Genomic DNA, 16,850 nt, shown 5'->3' on the forward strand with positions numbered 1-16,850 from the left:
ACTTGGGGGGCAGTTGTGGGGCAGAAAGGGGGTGGGTCTGTGTCGTTCCCCCCCTCCCCTCCCCAGTCCCCATGGGACAAAACCAGAGCGAGTGTTTGGGGGTGAGTGGCACCAGTTTATTGGGAGACAGATGGACCCATGGATGGATGGGGTTGGGACGGACTCACGGACCCATGGACACGGACGGACTCGGGGATGGCTTTCCAGACAGACGGCTCCAGGGACAGACGGACAGACGGACGGATGGATGCTCAGCGGCGGCGGCCGAAGCGCTGCGGCGTCGCCATGGTCCAGAATGGGGCGGCCGGAGGGTCCCAGCTGCGGGGGCTGAGCCGCGCCCGGGACCCCCCCCGCGACCCCCGGCCTGACCTGCTGCGGGGACAGCGCACCGGTGACACCCCCGAGGGGACAGAGGGATGGGGATGGACAGAGGGACAGGGCTGGGACGGTTGGACAGGGGTGCGCAGGCACAGAGGGATGGGGACAGAGGGGCCAAAGCTGGGGGGGGGGAGGGGGAGGGGGGCTCCAGAGGGACAGAGGGATGGACAAACGGACAGGTGCGATGGGGACAGACGGACATGAGTGACCGAGGACAGACAGATGGAAGGACACTGAGTGCCACGGACGGATAGGGACAGTGGGACGGACAGATGGATGGATGGGACAGATGGGAATGGACTGAAGAACAGGAACGGGGACAGATGGGGACAGACGGACACTATGGGGGACACCCATCCCTCTGCCAGCCAGGCCACCTCTGGTTGCCCCCAAACACCCCGGTCGTCCCTGTCCGCCCCCCCCCGGTGTCCCCAAACACCCGAGTCCCTCCTCAGCCCCGACGGCCCCGCAGCGCCCCGACCCCCCCCCCCCCGGCGCCCCCCCGACCCCCTGGACCCCCCGGTGCCCCCAGCCCCGACCCCGACCCCCGGTGCCACCCTGACCCCCGGGACCCTCCGGGGCCCCCCCCCCCCCCCCGGCCCCGCTCACCTCTGCGGCCGCAGGAGGGCCCCCGCGCTGCGGTCGGGGCGCTGCAGGGACCGGAGCAGCGCGCTCAGAGCGGCGGCGGCGGCGGCGGGAGGGGGCGGCCCCGGGGGGGCGGCGGCGGCAGCGGCCTGCGGAGGGGTCGGACGGGGCGGCGGAGGGAGAATCAGGGCAGCCCCGAGCCCGGGGGGCGCCCCCTCTCCCCCATCCCCAAATCCGACAATCCCGTTCCTCTCCCCCCACCCCGTCCCGTCCCGCTCTCCCGCCCCGACGGCGCGGCCCGGGGCTCACCGGGTCGGGGTCGGGGCCGGTCCCGGGGGCTCCGGGGCAGCAGCGGGCGGCGCGGAGGGTCCCCGCCAGCAGCAGTAGCAGCAGCAGCAGCAGTCGCCGCTCCGCCATCGCCCCCGCCGCCCACCGCCGCCGCCGCCGCCACCGCCTCTTATAGCCGGGCCGGGCCGGGCCGCGCCGCCGGGGGGGTCCCGGGGGAGCGGGAGATCGCGGGGATCAATCCTGGTCCCGCCGCCGCCGCCGCCGCTAATGAAACCCATTTACCAACCGCGACAGACCGCCACCGGGGACGGACGGACGGACGGATGGACGGATGGACGGGGGCGGCATAGCGCTCCCCCCCCCTCCCCCCCGGGACCCTCAACCCGCACCACCGGGGCTGTCTGCACCGTCGGACCGGGACCCCGAGACCCCCCCGTCCCCGGGACCCCCCCAGCCTGGACCGGAGCCCCGACTCGCCTCGTCCGCCCCATCCCGCCCCGGGACCCTCCCCCGCCCCGACTGACCCCCCCCGCCCCATCCCCGGGACCCCCCCGGTCCCCCCCGTCCCCGGGACCCCCCCAAAGACCGCTCCGTCGCGGCTCGTTGTCGCCACCCGGTGGTCGCGCCGCGCTCCTGCAGCCCCGACGGGGCGGCCCCGGCTCCGCCGCTCCCTGAGATCCCCCCGCCGCTCCCTCCGATCCAAATCCAGCTGAAATCGCCCCAAACCCGCAGTCCGAGGGTGTCCCCGGCCACTGTGGCGGCCCGGTGTCCCCCCCCAAGCAGACTCACCTGCTGTGTCACCCGGGTGGGTGACAGCCCCGCGGTGTCCCCAACCACATCTGATGGTCGGACGATGTCACTGCGGTGGGTGACAGCCCCGCAGTGTCCCCAACCACATCTGATGGTCGGACGATGTCACCCCAATGGGTGACAGCCCCGCGGTGTCCCCAACCACATCTGACGGCAGGACGGTGTCACCCCAAGGGGTGACAGCCCCGCGGTGTCCCCAAGTAGGTCTGACGGCCAGACGGTGTCACCCAGGTGGATGACATCCCTGCAGTGTCCCCAGACACACCTGATGGCCGGATGGCGTCACCCAGACGCCGGCTGAGGGCTGTCACACCCAGCACTGTCCCTCTCTGCCCCGGTGACAACCGCGCCGTGTCCCCCAGGCAGGTGACGGCCCAAGGTGGTGTCCCAGGGACGGGTGACACCAGGGTTGTCCCCAAGCCCGCGAAGCACGAGGGCGGCAGCCACCGTCGCCTGGGTAATAGTTTAATGTTATATTTGCAGCATAAATAAAGGCACGTTACATGTTTGGTACGACGCGGCCGAGGGTGGCGACGGGGGGGGGGGGGAGGGGGGGTTGGGACATGTCCACCCCCCCCCACCCCCCCACCCCCCAGTGTCCCCATCCCCTCCGTGTCCCCGGGCCCCCGCGGGGGGCTGTGAGGACCCGCTCACAGGAGCCCGTGGGGAGGTGTGTGTGGGGGGGGGTCCCTCGGGGCCCGGGGGGGGGGGCCGCGGGAAGGGGTTACAGGTAGAAAACCATTTCGCTGCGTAAGGAGCTGCGCATCCGTTGGGGGCGTTGCTATACGTGGCTATAGGGCTGTAAATACTCATAGATACGGGTTTATAGATACTGCACCCCCCGGGTACGCTTTTTGGGGGGTGGGTGTCCTTTTTCGTGGCTTCTTCCATTATTGATCGTCAAAGCTTCGCCGTACAGAGCAGCTGCGGAGGGACACGGGGGGGACACCCGGGACCCACCTCTTGGGTCCTTCTGTCACCTCCTGGGCTGGTTTTTGGGAGGGTGTCGGAGAGCGTCACCGCTGCCGGAGCCCAACTGTGCGTGACACCGCGGGGGGGGGGGGAGGGGAGCAAACAGAAACGGGTCCACAAGTTAAAAAACAACAAATTTCCCAACTTAGCCATCGGAATCCAGAACCAATGAGCCAGTTCGGGGGGAAAAAGGCGGCACTGAACCCCCAACCCCTCAATTCTGAGGGATTTGGAGGCTGATGAGATCTTCATCTCTGCTGGAGGGAGAGGAGGGAGGGGAGGAAGAGGAGGAATAGGAGGAAAAGGGAGAGGAGGGAGAGGGAGAGGAGGAAGAGGGAGAGGAGGGAGAGGAGGGAGAGGAGGAGGAGGAGGAGGAGGAGGAGGGAGAGGAGGGAGAGGAGGGAGAGGAGGAGGAGGAGGAGGAGGAGGAGGGAGAGGAGGGAGAGGAGGAGGAGGAAGAGGAGGGAGAGGAGGGAGAGGAGGGAGAGGAGGGAGAGGAGGGAGAGGAGGAGGAGGAGGAGGAGGAGGAGGAGGAGGGAGAGGAGGGAGAGGAGGAGGAGGGAGAGGAGGGAGAGGAGGGAGAGGAGGGAGCGCCCCCCTCCATCTCGAGCCCTGCCGGGGTTCAGCATCGCGCCGGGGCGGGGGAACGGCCGCCCCGGGATGTGTTTTTCAGCCATTTGTTTCTATCTGACGTTAGAGCGGAGACGGATCGATAAAACCCTGGTGCCCAACGGCCGATGCCACCGGCCCGACTCCATCACGCCCAAACGCCACCTTTAAACCCCGCGGGGCTTTTCCACACCCAAATATCCCTCTCGCCCCATCGGTGAGGGCAGGCAGGAGGAGGAGGAGGAGGAGGAGGAGGAGGAGGAGGGAAGGAGACCCCAGGAGACCCAAGCGCCCAGAGGGGCTTTGGAGGAAGACTCGTGGGAAGGCACCGGCCCCACAGCGGCACCAACCGGGGTTTCGGTTAAGGCACCGCGGCCGAGGGCCGGCAGAGGAAAGTGCAGGTGCCCGGCGAGCTGCCGAGCGGAGCCGGCCCGACGGCCGCCAGCCCCCGGGAGCCTCCGAAAAGCAGGAGAAATCACCCGAGAGCAGAAATCAGGGTTGTTTTTTTTTGGTTTGTTTTTTTTTTTTTTTTTTTTTTTCCCCAACCCAAAGACATCCATCATAAAGCCTTCGAGCAAGAGTTGAACCAGAACGGGAAGAAAAAGCCGCCTCCACCCTCCCGGGGCCGAGGGGGACACCCCGCGTCGCCAATCCGCCAAAGTCAAATCTTCCCAACCAAACCAAACCCACCCCCCCAACCATCACCAAAACCAAACCGCGTCCGCCACTGCCACGTTGGCCCGGAGGAGAAACCGCCTCCAGGAGAGGCGATGAGAGAGGAGATGATGACGCGGGGCAGAAACCCCGCGGCTGTTTGGCTCTTCGGAGCCATTGGAAGTGCTCCGTTGGGGATTTTTCCACCCCTCGGAGAGCCCCCCCGGGGAGCAGCGCAGCTCCGGGAGAGGAGAACACACCGACACCGGTAACACCCGGAGCAGCCGGTCTCTGTCACGCGTGACCGCTCCATCGACACGGAGCTGCTGGGGGACGCGCTCGCTACGTACTCTCCTCTCCCAAGAGCCCGGGAAGAGTCACCTCAAAACCCAAACCGGTCCCTCCGGCTGGAAAAGTGACACCCACCGCGGCGGTGTGACATTCGGCTCCTGCGGAGGTTTAGGACCGGCTCCGCACCGGCTCTGCCGGGCACCTCTTGTGACCCCGACAAGGGATGAACATCACCCGTGGACCCCAAAGTGACATTTACGGCTCGGGATGTCCATCCGTCACACCGGGATGGGACCGGAGAATTCCCCCGTTGCCAGCCTGGGGGGGTTGTGTTAGCGCAGGGGGTTTTGTTTTGGTTTTTTTTGGCTACCTTCCTCATCGCCGGCTCAGCCTGCCCCGCACCGGGGGGTTCCCGCTTGCCCGTCTCCCTCCCTGCGGAGCAGAGACGCCGTCGGCGCAAGAAACGGGGACCTACAACCCACTCCGGTCCCCGCTCCGGTCCCCGCTCCGGCAGCAGCGGTGCGGGGATGGAACGCCGTTGGGGTAAAACACACCTGAAGGGGATGTGGGAAAGCTGCAACCCTGATTAAAGGGAAAAAAAAAACCAAACCACTGATAAAAACATTAAGGTACGGTCAAACCCCCCTTCCCCGATGATTGCCACCCGGGTCTGGAGCATTACAACCGAGTTTTCGTGGGTTTGCGGATTTTTCAAGGCACTAAAGCGCTCGGAGGGGAGTTGGGTCGGGGAGATGCTGGAGCGGGGCAGCGTCGGGAGCACCGAGGAAGGGCAGAACGGGGAGAAAAGCGCTCTCCGCGTCCCCCCGACTCGGCGGCGGCAAAGCCGGAGCCACCGCGCCATGCCCCACGGCGCCGCGGGGCGTCACGGGTCGGGGCGGGCAGGGAAAGCCCTTTCGGGGGACGCAGGCAGGTGGGGAGATCTCAGCGCTCCGACCAAAGGGATTTTAGCCCCTAAAAGTTAAAAAACTTTTTTTTTAGCCCCTGAGGCCACCGAGTAAAGAAGGAAAAAGTGGTGGGACGGGTCCAGAGCTCAATTCTTCCATTCCTCTTCCCTCAAGCAACGTTTTTCCTGTTTTTCCCTCGGCAGACGGGATTTTTTTTCCGCGCAGCCCACGGCGCGGGGAGCCTAGGAGGAGCTGGTGAGCCGCTGTCGGCGCTGCAGGACGCACAACCCCAAAGAAGGGATGAAGGGACCCAACCGTGAAGCAAATACGGCCACGGCACGTTTTTTGCCGTTCCCGCTGTTCCCAGCGGAAGGCAGAGCGGGAGACGTGTGTTTCGGAGCCGCCCTGCAGCAAACCGAGCGGATCCGAAGACGGCGGCGAAGGGCTTTGCTTCGAAACGGGGCGTTTTTACACCTTTTTGGGACCTACGGAGGGTTTTCTGCCGTTCCCCGTCGCAGCTCTACAACCCGCATCCAGCTCCAAGAGGGGAAGCAGAGCCGGGCTGGACCTCAGACCTCCTGCGGACCTTCTGCTTTAGATCCCGTGTCCGTGTCCCCCCCAAAAAAAAGGTCCCGATCCCCCCTTGTGCCTCACCTGGATGAGACCCCTTTCTGTCCCCATCGTGTGCCAAATCCCTCCCCGTGTCCTCTTCTCCCGCTGCCGAAACGCAGACCATGACGGTAAGAGCCGAAAACATCCGTCTGCATATGGATTCTGCAGAAAAAGCTTCACGGAAACCAAAGTGGGGGGTTTTGGGGGGGGGGGGGAACGGGGGAACTAAGCAGGATCTGAACCAGCGGGGCGAACCGCCGAGGGCAGAGGCGACCCCCATCGCGCACAAGATGACTCTCGAGATGAGGAAAGAGGAACCAGGAGAGGAGGAGAGCAGCGCCGAGCGGAGAACGAACCAAAGGCGGATAACGCCGCGGCCGACGCTGCCCACGGGCGGAGGAAAACCCGCACGAGAGGGGAGGTGGGGGGAGAAGACGGAGCCCATCGGAGCCCATCGATAGAAAAACCGAAGGGTTGAACTTCCCCGTCCGTAACGGGAGTTTCTTGCTCAGACTTCACTTTGGGGTTGGGTTTGGTTTTTTTTTTTGGTGTGGGTTTTTTTTTTTTTTTTTTTTTTTTTTGCTGTCCCTGGAAAAACTTCCAAGTTTGGATAAGCCAAATAAAAGCACTTTTTGGCTCAAAAGTGGCGAGTGCAACCTGAGGTGGGCGAGAGGGCTCAGGCGGGGAGGGACCTCCCGAGGAAGAGAGGAAGACCAAGGGCTGACGCAGCTCCACGGACTACGACGAGGTTCCTTCTAAGAGCCCGAAGGCACCCAACACCCCCTCCCCATCCCCAAACTATCGATCAGCTCCGGCCGCTGGCCCGGGGCCGGCGGTGGCCACGGGAAGCGCACACAGACACACACATACGTGTGTTGTGCCCTCCCGGCAAGAAAACCGCCCCGATTCCAAGCGTCCTTCACCACGGAGGTTGGGTTTATAACCTGCCCTGCCGGACTGGAAGCTCTACGAATCCTTCGTTTGCTCCGGTTGGGAAGGAACGGACACTCCGGCACCGAGAGCGGAAGATAATCACAAAGAAGAGGTAAAAAAAAAAAAAAAAGGGCAAACAGAAACACTACTTTGCGCTCCCCCTCCTCGGAAGAGGCAACTAATTAACGACTTAAGGCCACCGTTATTAAGGTCGTCGGGGATACGTGCGAAGAAGGAGACGACGCTCGCGAGCGGAGGGACCGGTTTGCTCAGGCGTAGGGCGGAGGTCGGGAGCAGACGCTGAATTTGGGACTCCCGTTCTCGCTGCCCGCTGGGCCGGCTCGTCCCCCCACGTGCCCTCCCGCGGTGTCTCCGCGCCGGTCCCAACCACCGCAGCTCAGCACCAATTTACCGTGAGGAAGACCCGAAAACAGCCGGTACCATTTTTGGGTTTGTTTTTTTTTTTTGCCTCCTGCAACCGCAGCCTCTCGTTAAGCGGAGCAGCACATCGACGTCGTGCGGCTCCCGGTGCGGCACAAGCGACCACGAACACGCGTGTATTTGCGTGTGCGCGTCCCGGCCCCGCGTCCCTCTCTCCCAACCGTTGGGGACAAAGCCGATTTACAGCCATGACGCTTCCCCGTCGCGTCCGAAAACACAAATCCGTCACCGGCACGGCGGGAGTCAGCGCGCGAGGAGCCCAACCTCGACGCCTTTAACCTCGAGAGCCGAAGGAGGTTTCTCGGGCGAAGGTGCAACGTTTCGGGGAGCCGGAGCGGCGCAGGGAGCGGATGCCTGGAAGCAGCACGCTGTTAAAAATAAAATACATCGACAGCACGACTAAATGGCACAGCCTCCCCTGAGCTGCGTTTTCCTTCGCTGAGAGTGGAGGAGGAGGAGGAGGAAGAGGAGGAGGAGGAGGATCAGGGGGGACGTGGAAGAGAGCGAAAGCGCCAAGGGGATCCACCGAGCACGGAGGTTTAGTGTTAACGTAAGCGATACCGGAAAAGGAACTTTTTGAGGTGCTTTTCGAAGGGAGTTGACGGATGGTCAACGGAAGGCTGGAGAAAAGCGCTCAACCCGCGGCCGTCCCGCGGGGACGGGCGACGAGAGGGCAGCGGCCGCCGGCCGGGATCTGTACGGGCTACGCAGTGTCAGAAGCGCCATAGCTGCCCTTAACTCACTTGGAAAAAAAACCCAAAAACAAAACAAAAAAAAAAACAACAAAAAAAACCCCAACAACAACAACAAAAAGAAGGAAATAAAAATCCTTATGGGCCCCCACTCGTCAGGGACTTAGTTACGGTCAAGTCTCTCCGGCTGCGAGTTGGCGGTGAGCTCCGTGTCACCCGCGCGGGGCTGCGACATCATCTGCCAGCAGACTGCGACTGTGGCGCCATGATGACGTGTGACGGTATCGGCATGCTCAGTTCTGTCCTTTGGCTCGCCATCTGAGTCAGCACCGACGTGGCCACCGCTTCCGCCGCCGAGCGGACGCTGAGCCCGTTGGGGGAGGCCGTCACGGAGCTGTGCTGGATGACGGGGGCCGGGGAGCCGGTGGGCTCCGAGCTCTCCTTCGGGCTTTCTGTTTGACCAGAGAAGGGGATGGGGAAACAAAAAATACAAAAATAAGAAGAAAACACCGTTAGAGGGAGGCGGAGGGGTGTTGCTACGGGTGTTAGCAGTGGGGCGACGGGATGGGAGACAGCTTCTGCCTGGGAGAGGGCGCGGAAATTAGTGGGGTGTTTACTTCACAGACTGGTGGGGGTTGGAAGGGCCCTCTGGAGCTCCCCCAGTCCCACCCCCCGCCAGAGCAGGGGCACCTCCAGCAGTGGCACAGGACACGTCCAGGCGGGTCTGGGATGGCTCCAGAGGGGGAGACTCCCCCCCTCTCTGGGCAGCTGTGCCAGTGCTCTGCCGCCCGCACGGGAGAGAAGTCCCTCCTCAGGTTGAGATGGAACTGCCCATGGTCACGTTTGTGCCCGTTCCCTCTTGTCCCGTCACTGGGCACCGCTGGAAAAAGACTGTTCCCACCCCCCGCCACCCTCCCTTTGGGTATTTATAAGCATTGATAAGATCTGTCCTCAGTCTTCTCTTCTCCAGACTGAAAAGCCCCAATTCCCTCAGCCTTTCCTCAGCAGAGAGATGCTCCAGTCCCCTCATCATCTCCGCAGCCCTTTGCCGGACCCTCTCCAGCAGTTCCCGGTCCTTCTTGACCCGGGGAGCTCCGAACTGGACACAGCGCTCCAGATGTGGCCTCCCCGGGGCAGAGCAGAGGGGGAGGATGACCCCCCTCCACCTGCTGGCCACACTGCTTGATGCCCCCCAGGATGCCATTGGCCTTCTTGGCCACCAGGGCACATTGCTGGCTCGTGGCCATCCTGTTGGCCCCCAGGACTCCCAGGTCCCTTTCCACAGAGCTGCTCTCCAGCAGGTCACCCCCTGACCTGTACCGGTCCATGGGGTTGTTCCTCCCCAGAGGCGGTACCCCACACTGCCCTTGTTGAACTTCATGAGGTTCCTCTCCACCCGACTCTCAGCCCGGCCGGGTCACGCTGGGTGGTGGCACAGCCCTCCGGCGTGTCAGCCACCCCTCCCAGTGCTGTGTCACCAGCAAACTCGCTGGTGGTACCCTCCATCCCTTCATCCAGGTTGTTGATGAAGATAACGAACAGGACCAGACCCAGTACTGACCCCTGAGGGACACCACTTGTCACAGACCTCCAAGAGGACTCTGCGCCACCAACCACAACCCTCTGAGCTCTATCTGTCAGCCAGTTCTCAATCCACCCCACTGTCCATTCCTCTCACCCACGCTTCCTGCGTTTGCCCGTGAGGATGATGGGGGAGATGGTGCCGAAAGCACTGCTGAAGTCAGGGTAGACACCATCCCCTCCCCTCATCCCGTCACGCCATCGCAGAAGGCCACCACATTAGTCAGCCGTGACTTCCCCCCGCTGAATCCATGTTGACTACTTCCCATAACCTCCTTCTCCTCCAGATGCTCGGAGAAGCCTTTTCCAGCCAAAGCCGCCCGGAGCGGAGCGGCCGATCCCTACAGGAATCCCAGTTCCCCCCACAAACTGGGCTCATCCCCCCTCCTCAAGCAGCTGTTTGGCAAAAGCAAGTGAGGACTGGAAATAAAACTGATTAGAGTCGGGAGGTAACGAGCCACCGGATCTGGCTGGCTCCGTCCCTCCGAGAAACATCAGCAAATCTTCCCGAATTCAGGCCGGGCAGGCACAAAAGCGCAGGCTTCACGCCGAGGACGGCGGAGCCAGCGTAACCTTCGTCGTAATCAATCCGCTTCCTCGTTATAACAAATGAACTTTCCGACACGGCGTTTCCTGGCGCGGTACTTGGTTCGAGGCCATTTAGCCCCGAGACTGAACAGTTCCTTCAGAGTCTCCCAACCATCTGCCGGCGGAGCGCGCAGCAAAACCGCCGACGGCAACCCTTCCGCTAAAAGCAGGTTAGGGTTGGGTTTTTTTTTTTTTTTTTGGCCATTTTTTATATAAATTACCCGGTGTCGCGGTTTAGGACACCTGGTTTGCTCTTTTCTTGTTCTCTAGAACATTAAAATCAATTAGAGCTCCGTTACAAACTGTTCGCTCGTTCGATTTCTTTTGGGAACTGGAAGCAATAGGATTCGCAGAAACCACAAAATCACGGGGAGGGGAGGCAAACAAAAGGCAGAGAGACCTCCTTCCCCGCGCTCTCCCCGAGCGACGCAGATTGGTTTCCAAAAACTTTGGATCCTCTCCCACCAGCCGCCCGCTGCGCCCAACGCCCGGCTCCGAACAGGGAGGATAATTTGCGACCCATCAAGCGCCAAGGCGAGAGCAATCAGCCCTCTCTCTCTTTGGGGGTATACGCTCATTATCTACAGATGTCAGGAGGAAATTCCCTCCCGTGCACTTGGGTTAGATGAATTACGGGTGAGACGCGGTCACCTTCCTTTAAAAGAGCAAAATAATGGCGTGAGCCGGGATACGTCTTCCACGTCACGAGGGTCAACCCCACGACAGCGGAACGGGGAAGAAAAAAAAACATCAGAGAAGAGGTTTACAACCTCACGGGGCAGCGGGAAATGGATTTTAGGGCTCATTTTTCTACCAGGTGCTCGAACATCGTCCCCTCTTTCCTCCAAAGGGGTTTTGCTTTCCCTGGTGAAACCTCGTCTCGGCCTTCGCCAGCGTATGGACCGCGGCGGCTGGGGAAAGGGACTCGGCGGCGAGAGAGAAAGGTCGAGCAGAGCCACGTAACGGGTTTGGCATCCCCCAAAAAAGGAGATTTACAAGGTAGTACAAATAAAACAACCCGACCGCACAGGAGGCAGCTGTAATTCCACGGAGGGGATCTGGCGGTTTTGTTTAAGGACCCGCTTAGTCACAAATCTCAATAATAAAAAAGGCAGGAGGGGAAAGCGGAGGGGGGATAAGGGGGGGGCGCGGGGAGGGAGGTGTGAATTCCGTTTTTATTATTCAGACGCGCGATGAATTCCTATCATCGGAGCAGACAGACTGTGAGGAATAATAACAGGAACCGTAAACTTCGGAAGTTAACAGGGAAAACCGCGTGGCTCTCTCCGCGTTAAGGCGCCGCGCGAACACCTGTCTGCGAGGGCCGGGGGACAGCGAGGGTTTTCACGACCTCATTACTCAAACCCTGAGTCACCGTTAACGAGGGAAAATAAACCGGCAGCGCCAGCACCCCGTACGACACATCTTTTGTGCCTCGTCGCACCGGCGAGGAGCGTTTCGGAGAGCCGGGAGATGGGAAGCGGGAGGCGATAGGGGGAGGACAGCGCTTTTTTTTTTTTTTTTCCCATTTTTCCCCTCGGCTTTTGTTTTCTCCCCCTTTTCTTATCTCCATCCACCTCCTGCCTCTCCTCTCCCCTTCATCCAGGCAACGCTAGGGGACTCCAGCATCCTCCCCAAAGCCTCCCCGCACGAACACCACGGCGTGGAATTGTTATTGCAGGGATGACACAAGAACCCAGACATAACGTTTAGCTCCCGGGGTTGATTATAACGAAATAGGCAGCATTAAAAAAATAGTAATAATAATAAAAAAAAAAAAAATGAAAGAAAGAGAAGAAGCTAAAAAAAAAAAAAAAAAAAGAGGCCTTCACCGGTCCAAATCCGAGGCAATTTGATGTGAATTGCAGGGAACGAGATATAGAGCCCCCATGATGTCATTTATAGAGTCTGGCCTTTTCTGACTCTGGCGTGGCTTCCAGAGCAGCAAGAGTTTTTAACTCCAAAAAGAATTATGGAGCGCTTGGCACGCTGCCGGCGAGCGGGTGGGAGAGACGCTGCCGGCCCGCGCTCCGCGGGAAAGCGGGAGATACGGAGCGCGGATATACAACGCTGCGCCTCGCGGTGAGAGAGGCAGCGCCGCCATCCCACCGCCGTCGCCCTCGCGTCGCTTACGCCAATCAAATAATTAAAGGTTGAGGTGCCAATTTGCAGGGGGAACCCGGGCGACACTCCTCAACAAAGGATTCTGCGGGGGCCGCGTCGGAAGGCACAGCGCCAAGGTCGCTCCTGCCCCGCTGCGGGGTGACGGAGCAGAGGCCAAGACGAAGAATCCCTTCGTGTACGTCTTAACACGGGTTTCATCTGCTCAGACCTACCCAAAGGGTCGGACGGAGCAGGAAAAGTCCTCACTCACCGAGATAGCCCTGTGTTTTCTTCTGTAGTGCAGTGACGGGGCAGTCCTTGTGAGCCAGCAGGAGCTGTTTAAGTTGAGCGACTTCGTTCCTCAGTAGCGTAACTTCGTTCTGCGATTGAAACACAAAGACACGGGGGGTCCGCGTCACTCACGCTCCCCACGGCAGCCTCCAGCAACGGCGGGACGTTCATTTTCCGCGCCCTGCCGGCTTTATAATTTGTCGTCTTAATTTGAGGACGCCTCCAGCCCAGGAACGGCAAATCAAAGTTTCGGGGTTTGGGGAATTTAGCGGGATTTGCAGCCTTTCCCACCAGCAGCACCCCCCCCAGCTGTCGTTCATCACCTCATCCTGGACATACATTTGCCTGAGCGCCAACGCCGACCGCTTGAGTCGGACGCTGCAGCGCGCTGTCGGCTCCCAGGGAAAACCGAACGGAGGGAGAAGCTGAGCGTACAACCAGCGCAGCTCACGCCGGGCCGTGGGGAACATCAGAGCCCCTCCAAGCTCCCGGTACCTCTGTGAGCTGCTCCGGTAAACTGCGTCTACCTCCCTGAAAACTTATTCCTCTACTGAAATGTTTGGAGAAGCAGCTGAAACTCAAGTCAATTGTATTTCAAAAACCGCCCAAGGAAACAGTTTCTATAATTATCTTGGGAAGAGAATAAAAATACCGCCATCAGTGCTATTGAAAAAAATCCCACCGCGTGAGTCACCAGACGGCAGCGACAGAACGAGCCCAGAACGGACACGAGTTCGGTCTTTGCAGACCCTTCGAACCTCCGCCAGCGCTGAGAGCGTTAACGAGGGGGTAACGGCAATGGAAGTCACGTCTGTATTTTCAGACGTGCTGCGCTTCTGCTACGCACACCGGCGAGCTGGGGAAACCCACCTCTCCGGAAAAAAACAGTACCACCATGCAGGGAAAGGGACTGGGACCATTCCTGCTCATCCCAGCGCCAGGTCCACCATGCAGGGAAGGGAACTGGGACCATTGCTGCTGCCCCAGCACCATGTCCACCATGCAGGGAAGGGAACTGGGACCGTTCTTGCTGCCCCAGCACCACGTCTACCATGCAGGGAAGGGAACTGGGACCGTTCCTGCTCATCCCAGCGCCAGGTCCACCATGCAGAGAAGGGAACTGGGACCGTTCCTGCCACCCCTGTGCCAGGTCTGCCATGCAGGGAAGGGAACTGGGACCGCTCCTGCCACCCCAGTGCCAGGTCCACCATGCAGGGAAGGGAACTGGGACCGTTCCTGCCCATCCCAGCGCCAGGTCCACCATGCAGAGAAGGGAACTGGGACCGTTCCTGCTCATCCCAGCGCCAGGTCTACCATGCAGGGAAGGGAACTGGGACCATTCCTGCCACCCCAGCGCCAGCAGAGAGCTCTCCCTCGCATAGGGGAGGTTTCCACTCTCCAAATACAGCTGCTTCCAGCAGCCTCCGCGCTGGAGGTTGGCGTTGGTCCTACAGCCTCGACGGGCAGAGGCAGAGCCCTTTGGAGGGGGACAGGGATAGACAGGAGAGCACTGAAGCGCTCTTCCCTCATCCTCTGCTCAAAAGCATCCCAAGGAGATGGCAAAGCAGTGAAATCCAGGCACAGAGGTGGCAATCCTGCTGCAGAGAGCAGCACCCAAACGCACGTTGTCTCTGCAGCGCGGGGAAGACGTTCCCTCCGGAGCGACGGTCTGAACGCTCGGCAAAGGGGCTGCGCTCAGCCTCCGCGGTTACATACTCACGCTCAGCTGGATGTTCTGGGTGGTGAGCTCCTCGGCTTTCTTCTCCAAGGAAGACACCCAGAGCTTGCGTTTCTGACGGCAGCGGGATGCGGCAGCTCGGTTCCGCTCCAGGAATCGCTGCCGGCGCTCGTCCGGGTCTTCGTCAACCGTGCGTCTCCGTCGCCCGCCGGTGCTGGGGGTGGGCTGGGCAGGGGAAACCTGGAGATGGGGCACAGCGAGAGAGAGAGAGAGACTGAAAAGAAGGACTGGTGCAGGCAGGCAGGCACACATCGCCATAACCAAGGTTTGGCAGAGGTTTGCAACTGGGGCGAAGAGGGATTTGCTTTTGCAGAGCAGGCAGAACGGTACAGGGTGAGGGCAGGGGGGGGAGCAAGGGCAGCCCCGGCTGCGATGGGGGAGCTGGGGACAAGCTAAAGGGGTACAGGAGAGCTGGGGAGGGACTTTTCACAAGGGCATGTAGTGATGGGACAAGGGGGAATGGCTTCAAACTGGAAGAAGAGAGATTTAGATTAGATATGAGGCAGAAATTGTTGCCTGTGAGGGTGGCATGCAGGTTGCCCCGAGAAGCTGTGGCTGCCCCATCCCTGGAGGTGTTCAAGGCCGGGTTGGACGGGGCTGGGAGCGACCTGGGCTGGGGGAAGGTGTCCCTGCCCAGCGCAGGGGGGGGAACGAGATGATTTTCAAGGTCCCTCCCAACCAAAACTATTCTGTGAGTCTATGATGCTACGACAAAGCCCCTCTCGCATGCGTTTCTGGCAGCCCGGTGCCCTGCAAAGCAAGGTGCGAATCCACACGAACTCCCCGAGATCCTGAACCCGGTGAACGTGCGGGGAATTAGTTAAACCCCAAACTCCTACAGTCAGCTAAGGCACGGGACCCACAGCAGAAGTTTCCTCCCCTCCACGCCGAGGAGCCAACGTGGTAAAGGACCACGGGCAACGCAGAAGAAACAGCCTTCCTTTTAACTTCACTTAAGAGACTTTAAAAAAGCGCTTCCCGCTGCAACGATTTGGGGGAGTCCCCCACGGCCAGTGAGTGCGTAGCAGCTGACGGAGGATAACTTCCATCTGCAGGGCCGGGAGCGCTCAACCCCACTCTGACGCGCGTAACCACGCGCACTCAAAGCGCCGTCTCCATTTGGGTTCGGTAACTCAGTCGCGGAGCACAAACAAATTACAGTTTTTGAGCGGGCAATTTGCTTTAAAAATTAATTTGGGTTCAATTTTCCCTGAATGCCTTCAGCCAAACAAGCTGTCAAGAGGCAACCGGTACGAAAAAGATTGCGTAACGCTGCGCGTTTCCCGGTTTTATTTCGGGAGAACAAAGGAAAAGTCAGCAAGGGCAAACAGTCCTGCAAGACAGAGCCTCGCCGGCGCTTCTGCGAGGGCTCTGTAATTACACCGCCACAATCGGGGAGTGCAGTTACACTTCGGCACTCGCTGTCAGGCAGCATATGGATATTAAAACTTTTGGAAGCCGATCTAACTGACGGAGCAGGTGGCGATCCTGATGGAAGGCTGGCATTTGGTTAGCTGGCAGGAGCCACTGGAGCTGATTGCCTAAGAGGGGAGCGTTTAACCCCAGTAATCGAGTGGGGAAAAGAGAGCGAAATACTCTTTCGAAACTCCAGACCTCGTCAAGCAAATTAACACGTTGCCGAAGTTTTCTGCCGGGCGGCGTTTGAGAGCATTAGTGCTGAAGCGGCAGTGGAAAAACAAGGTTTTTAACCCGTTCTGCAAGATTTTCCTCCTCTTTTCCCGGAGGGAAGGAGGAGGAACCCGCAGCGTCCCCAGCCCAACCTTGTGGGCTACGCGGCAGCAGACCTGTGGCTGAGCCGGGGAAGGGGCGTCAGGGTGCTGGACGAGTATCTGACTCTGCTCCGGCCGCGCGGTCACCATCGTGCTGGCTGAGCCCACCACCAGGTTGCTGCCATTCAGCGAGGAAGACGCCGTCAAGCTGGCCTTCAGCCTCTGTTAAAGGAGGAAACAAAACAAGGACATCAGTGGACCTGTTCTCCACGTTAAGGCTTTAACCAGCTCCTCTGTCATCCAAGGCGCCGGGCCGCCAGGGAACGGGCTCTTCAGAGGCTGCGGCTGATTCAAATCCAAGCGAAAGCCATCACCATCTGGTCTACCCAAAGACAGACAACGGCTTCCAACTCAGGCCCAAGCGGACAGGTGTCCGCCTCCCAAAATTGCTCCTGGAACTGGCACCGATCTGCTCGCCGGCTGGCAGAGCACGGACCGACTGGGCCGCAGAGCCCCACCGTCCTCGAGTACCCACAAGAGGGGTCCTTCTGGGGTGGAGAAAGACCTACACGTGATTGGGACCACGTCTTGCAAGTTCCTTCTCCTGACAGGCCAGCGGGGCCTCTGAAACTTGCCTCGGACAGAGTTT

The 16,850-nt window shown here is 60.5% G+C and overlaps 1 protein-coding gene across 1 annotated transcript in view; it reads right to left on the minus strand.

Moving 5' to 3' along the window:
- Positions 1 to 7,488: 7,488 nt before the first annotated feature.
- The window catches only part of LOC309682310 (cyclic AMP-dependent transcription factor ATF-7), a 70,499-nt gene continuing 61,137 nt past the window's right edge, over positions 7,489 to 16,850 (minus strand). Inside the window, exons 9-12 of the mRNA XM_082496380.1 lie at positions 16,277 to 16,423; positions 14,454 to 14,651; positions 12,714 to 12,822; positions 7,489 to 8,622 (exon numbers count right to left, since the gene is read on the minus strand). Of these exons, the coding sequence (XP_082352506.1) occupies positions 8,405 to 8,622; positions 12,714 to 12,822; positions 14,454 to 14,651; positions 16,277 to 16,423 (672 nt within the window). The 3' untranslated portion in view covers positions 7,489 to 8,404. The remainder of the gene's footprint in view (positions 8,623 to 12,713; positions 12,823 to 14,453; positions 14,652 to 16,276; positions 16,424 to 16,850) is intronic.

Source organism: Vanellus vanellus (genome assembly GCF_965231255.1).
Source record: "Vanellus vanellus genome assembly, chromosome: 28".
Taxonomy (NCBI): domain Eukaryota; kingdom Metazoa; phylum Chordata; class Aves; order Charadriiformes; family Charadriidae; genus Vanellus; species Vanellus vanellus.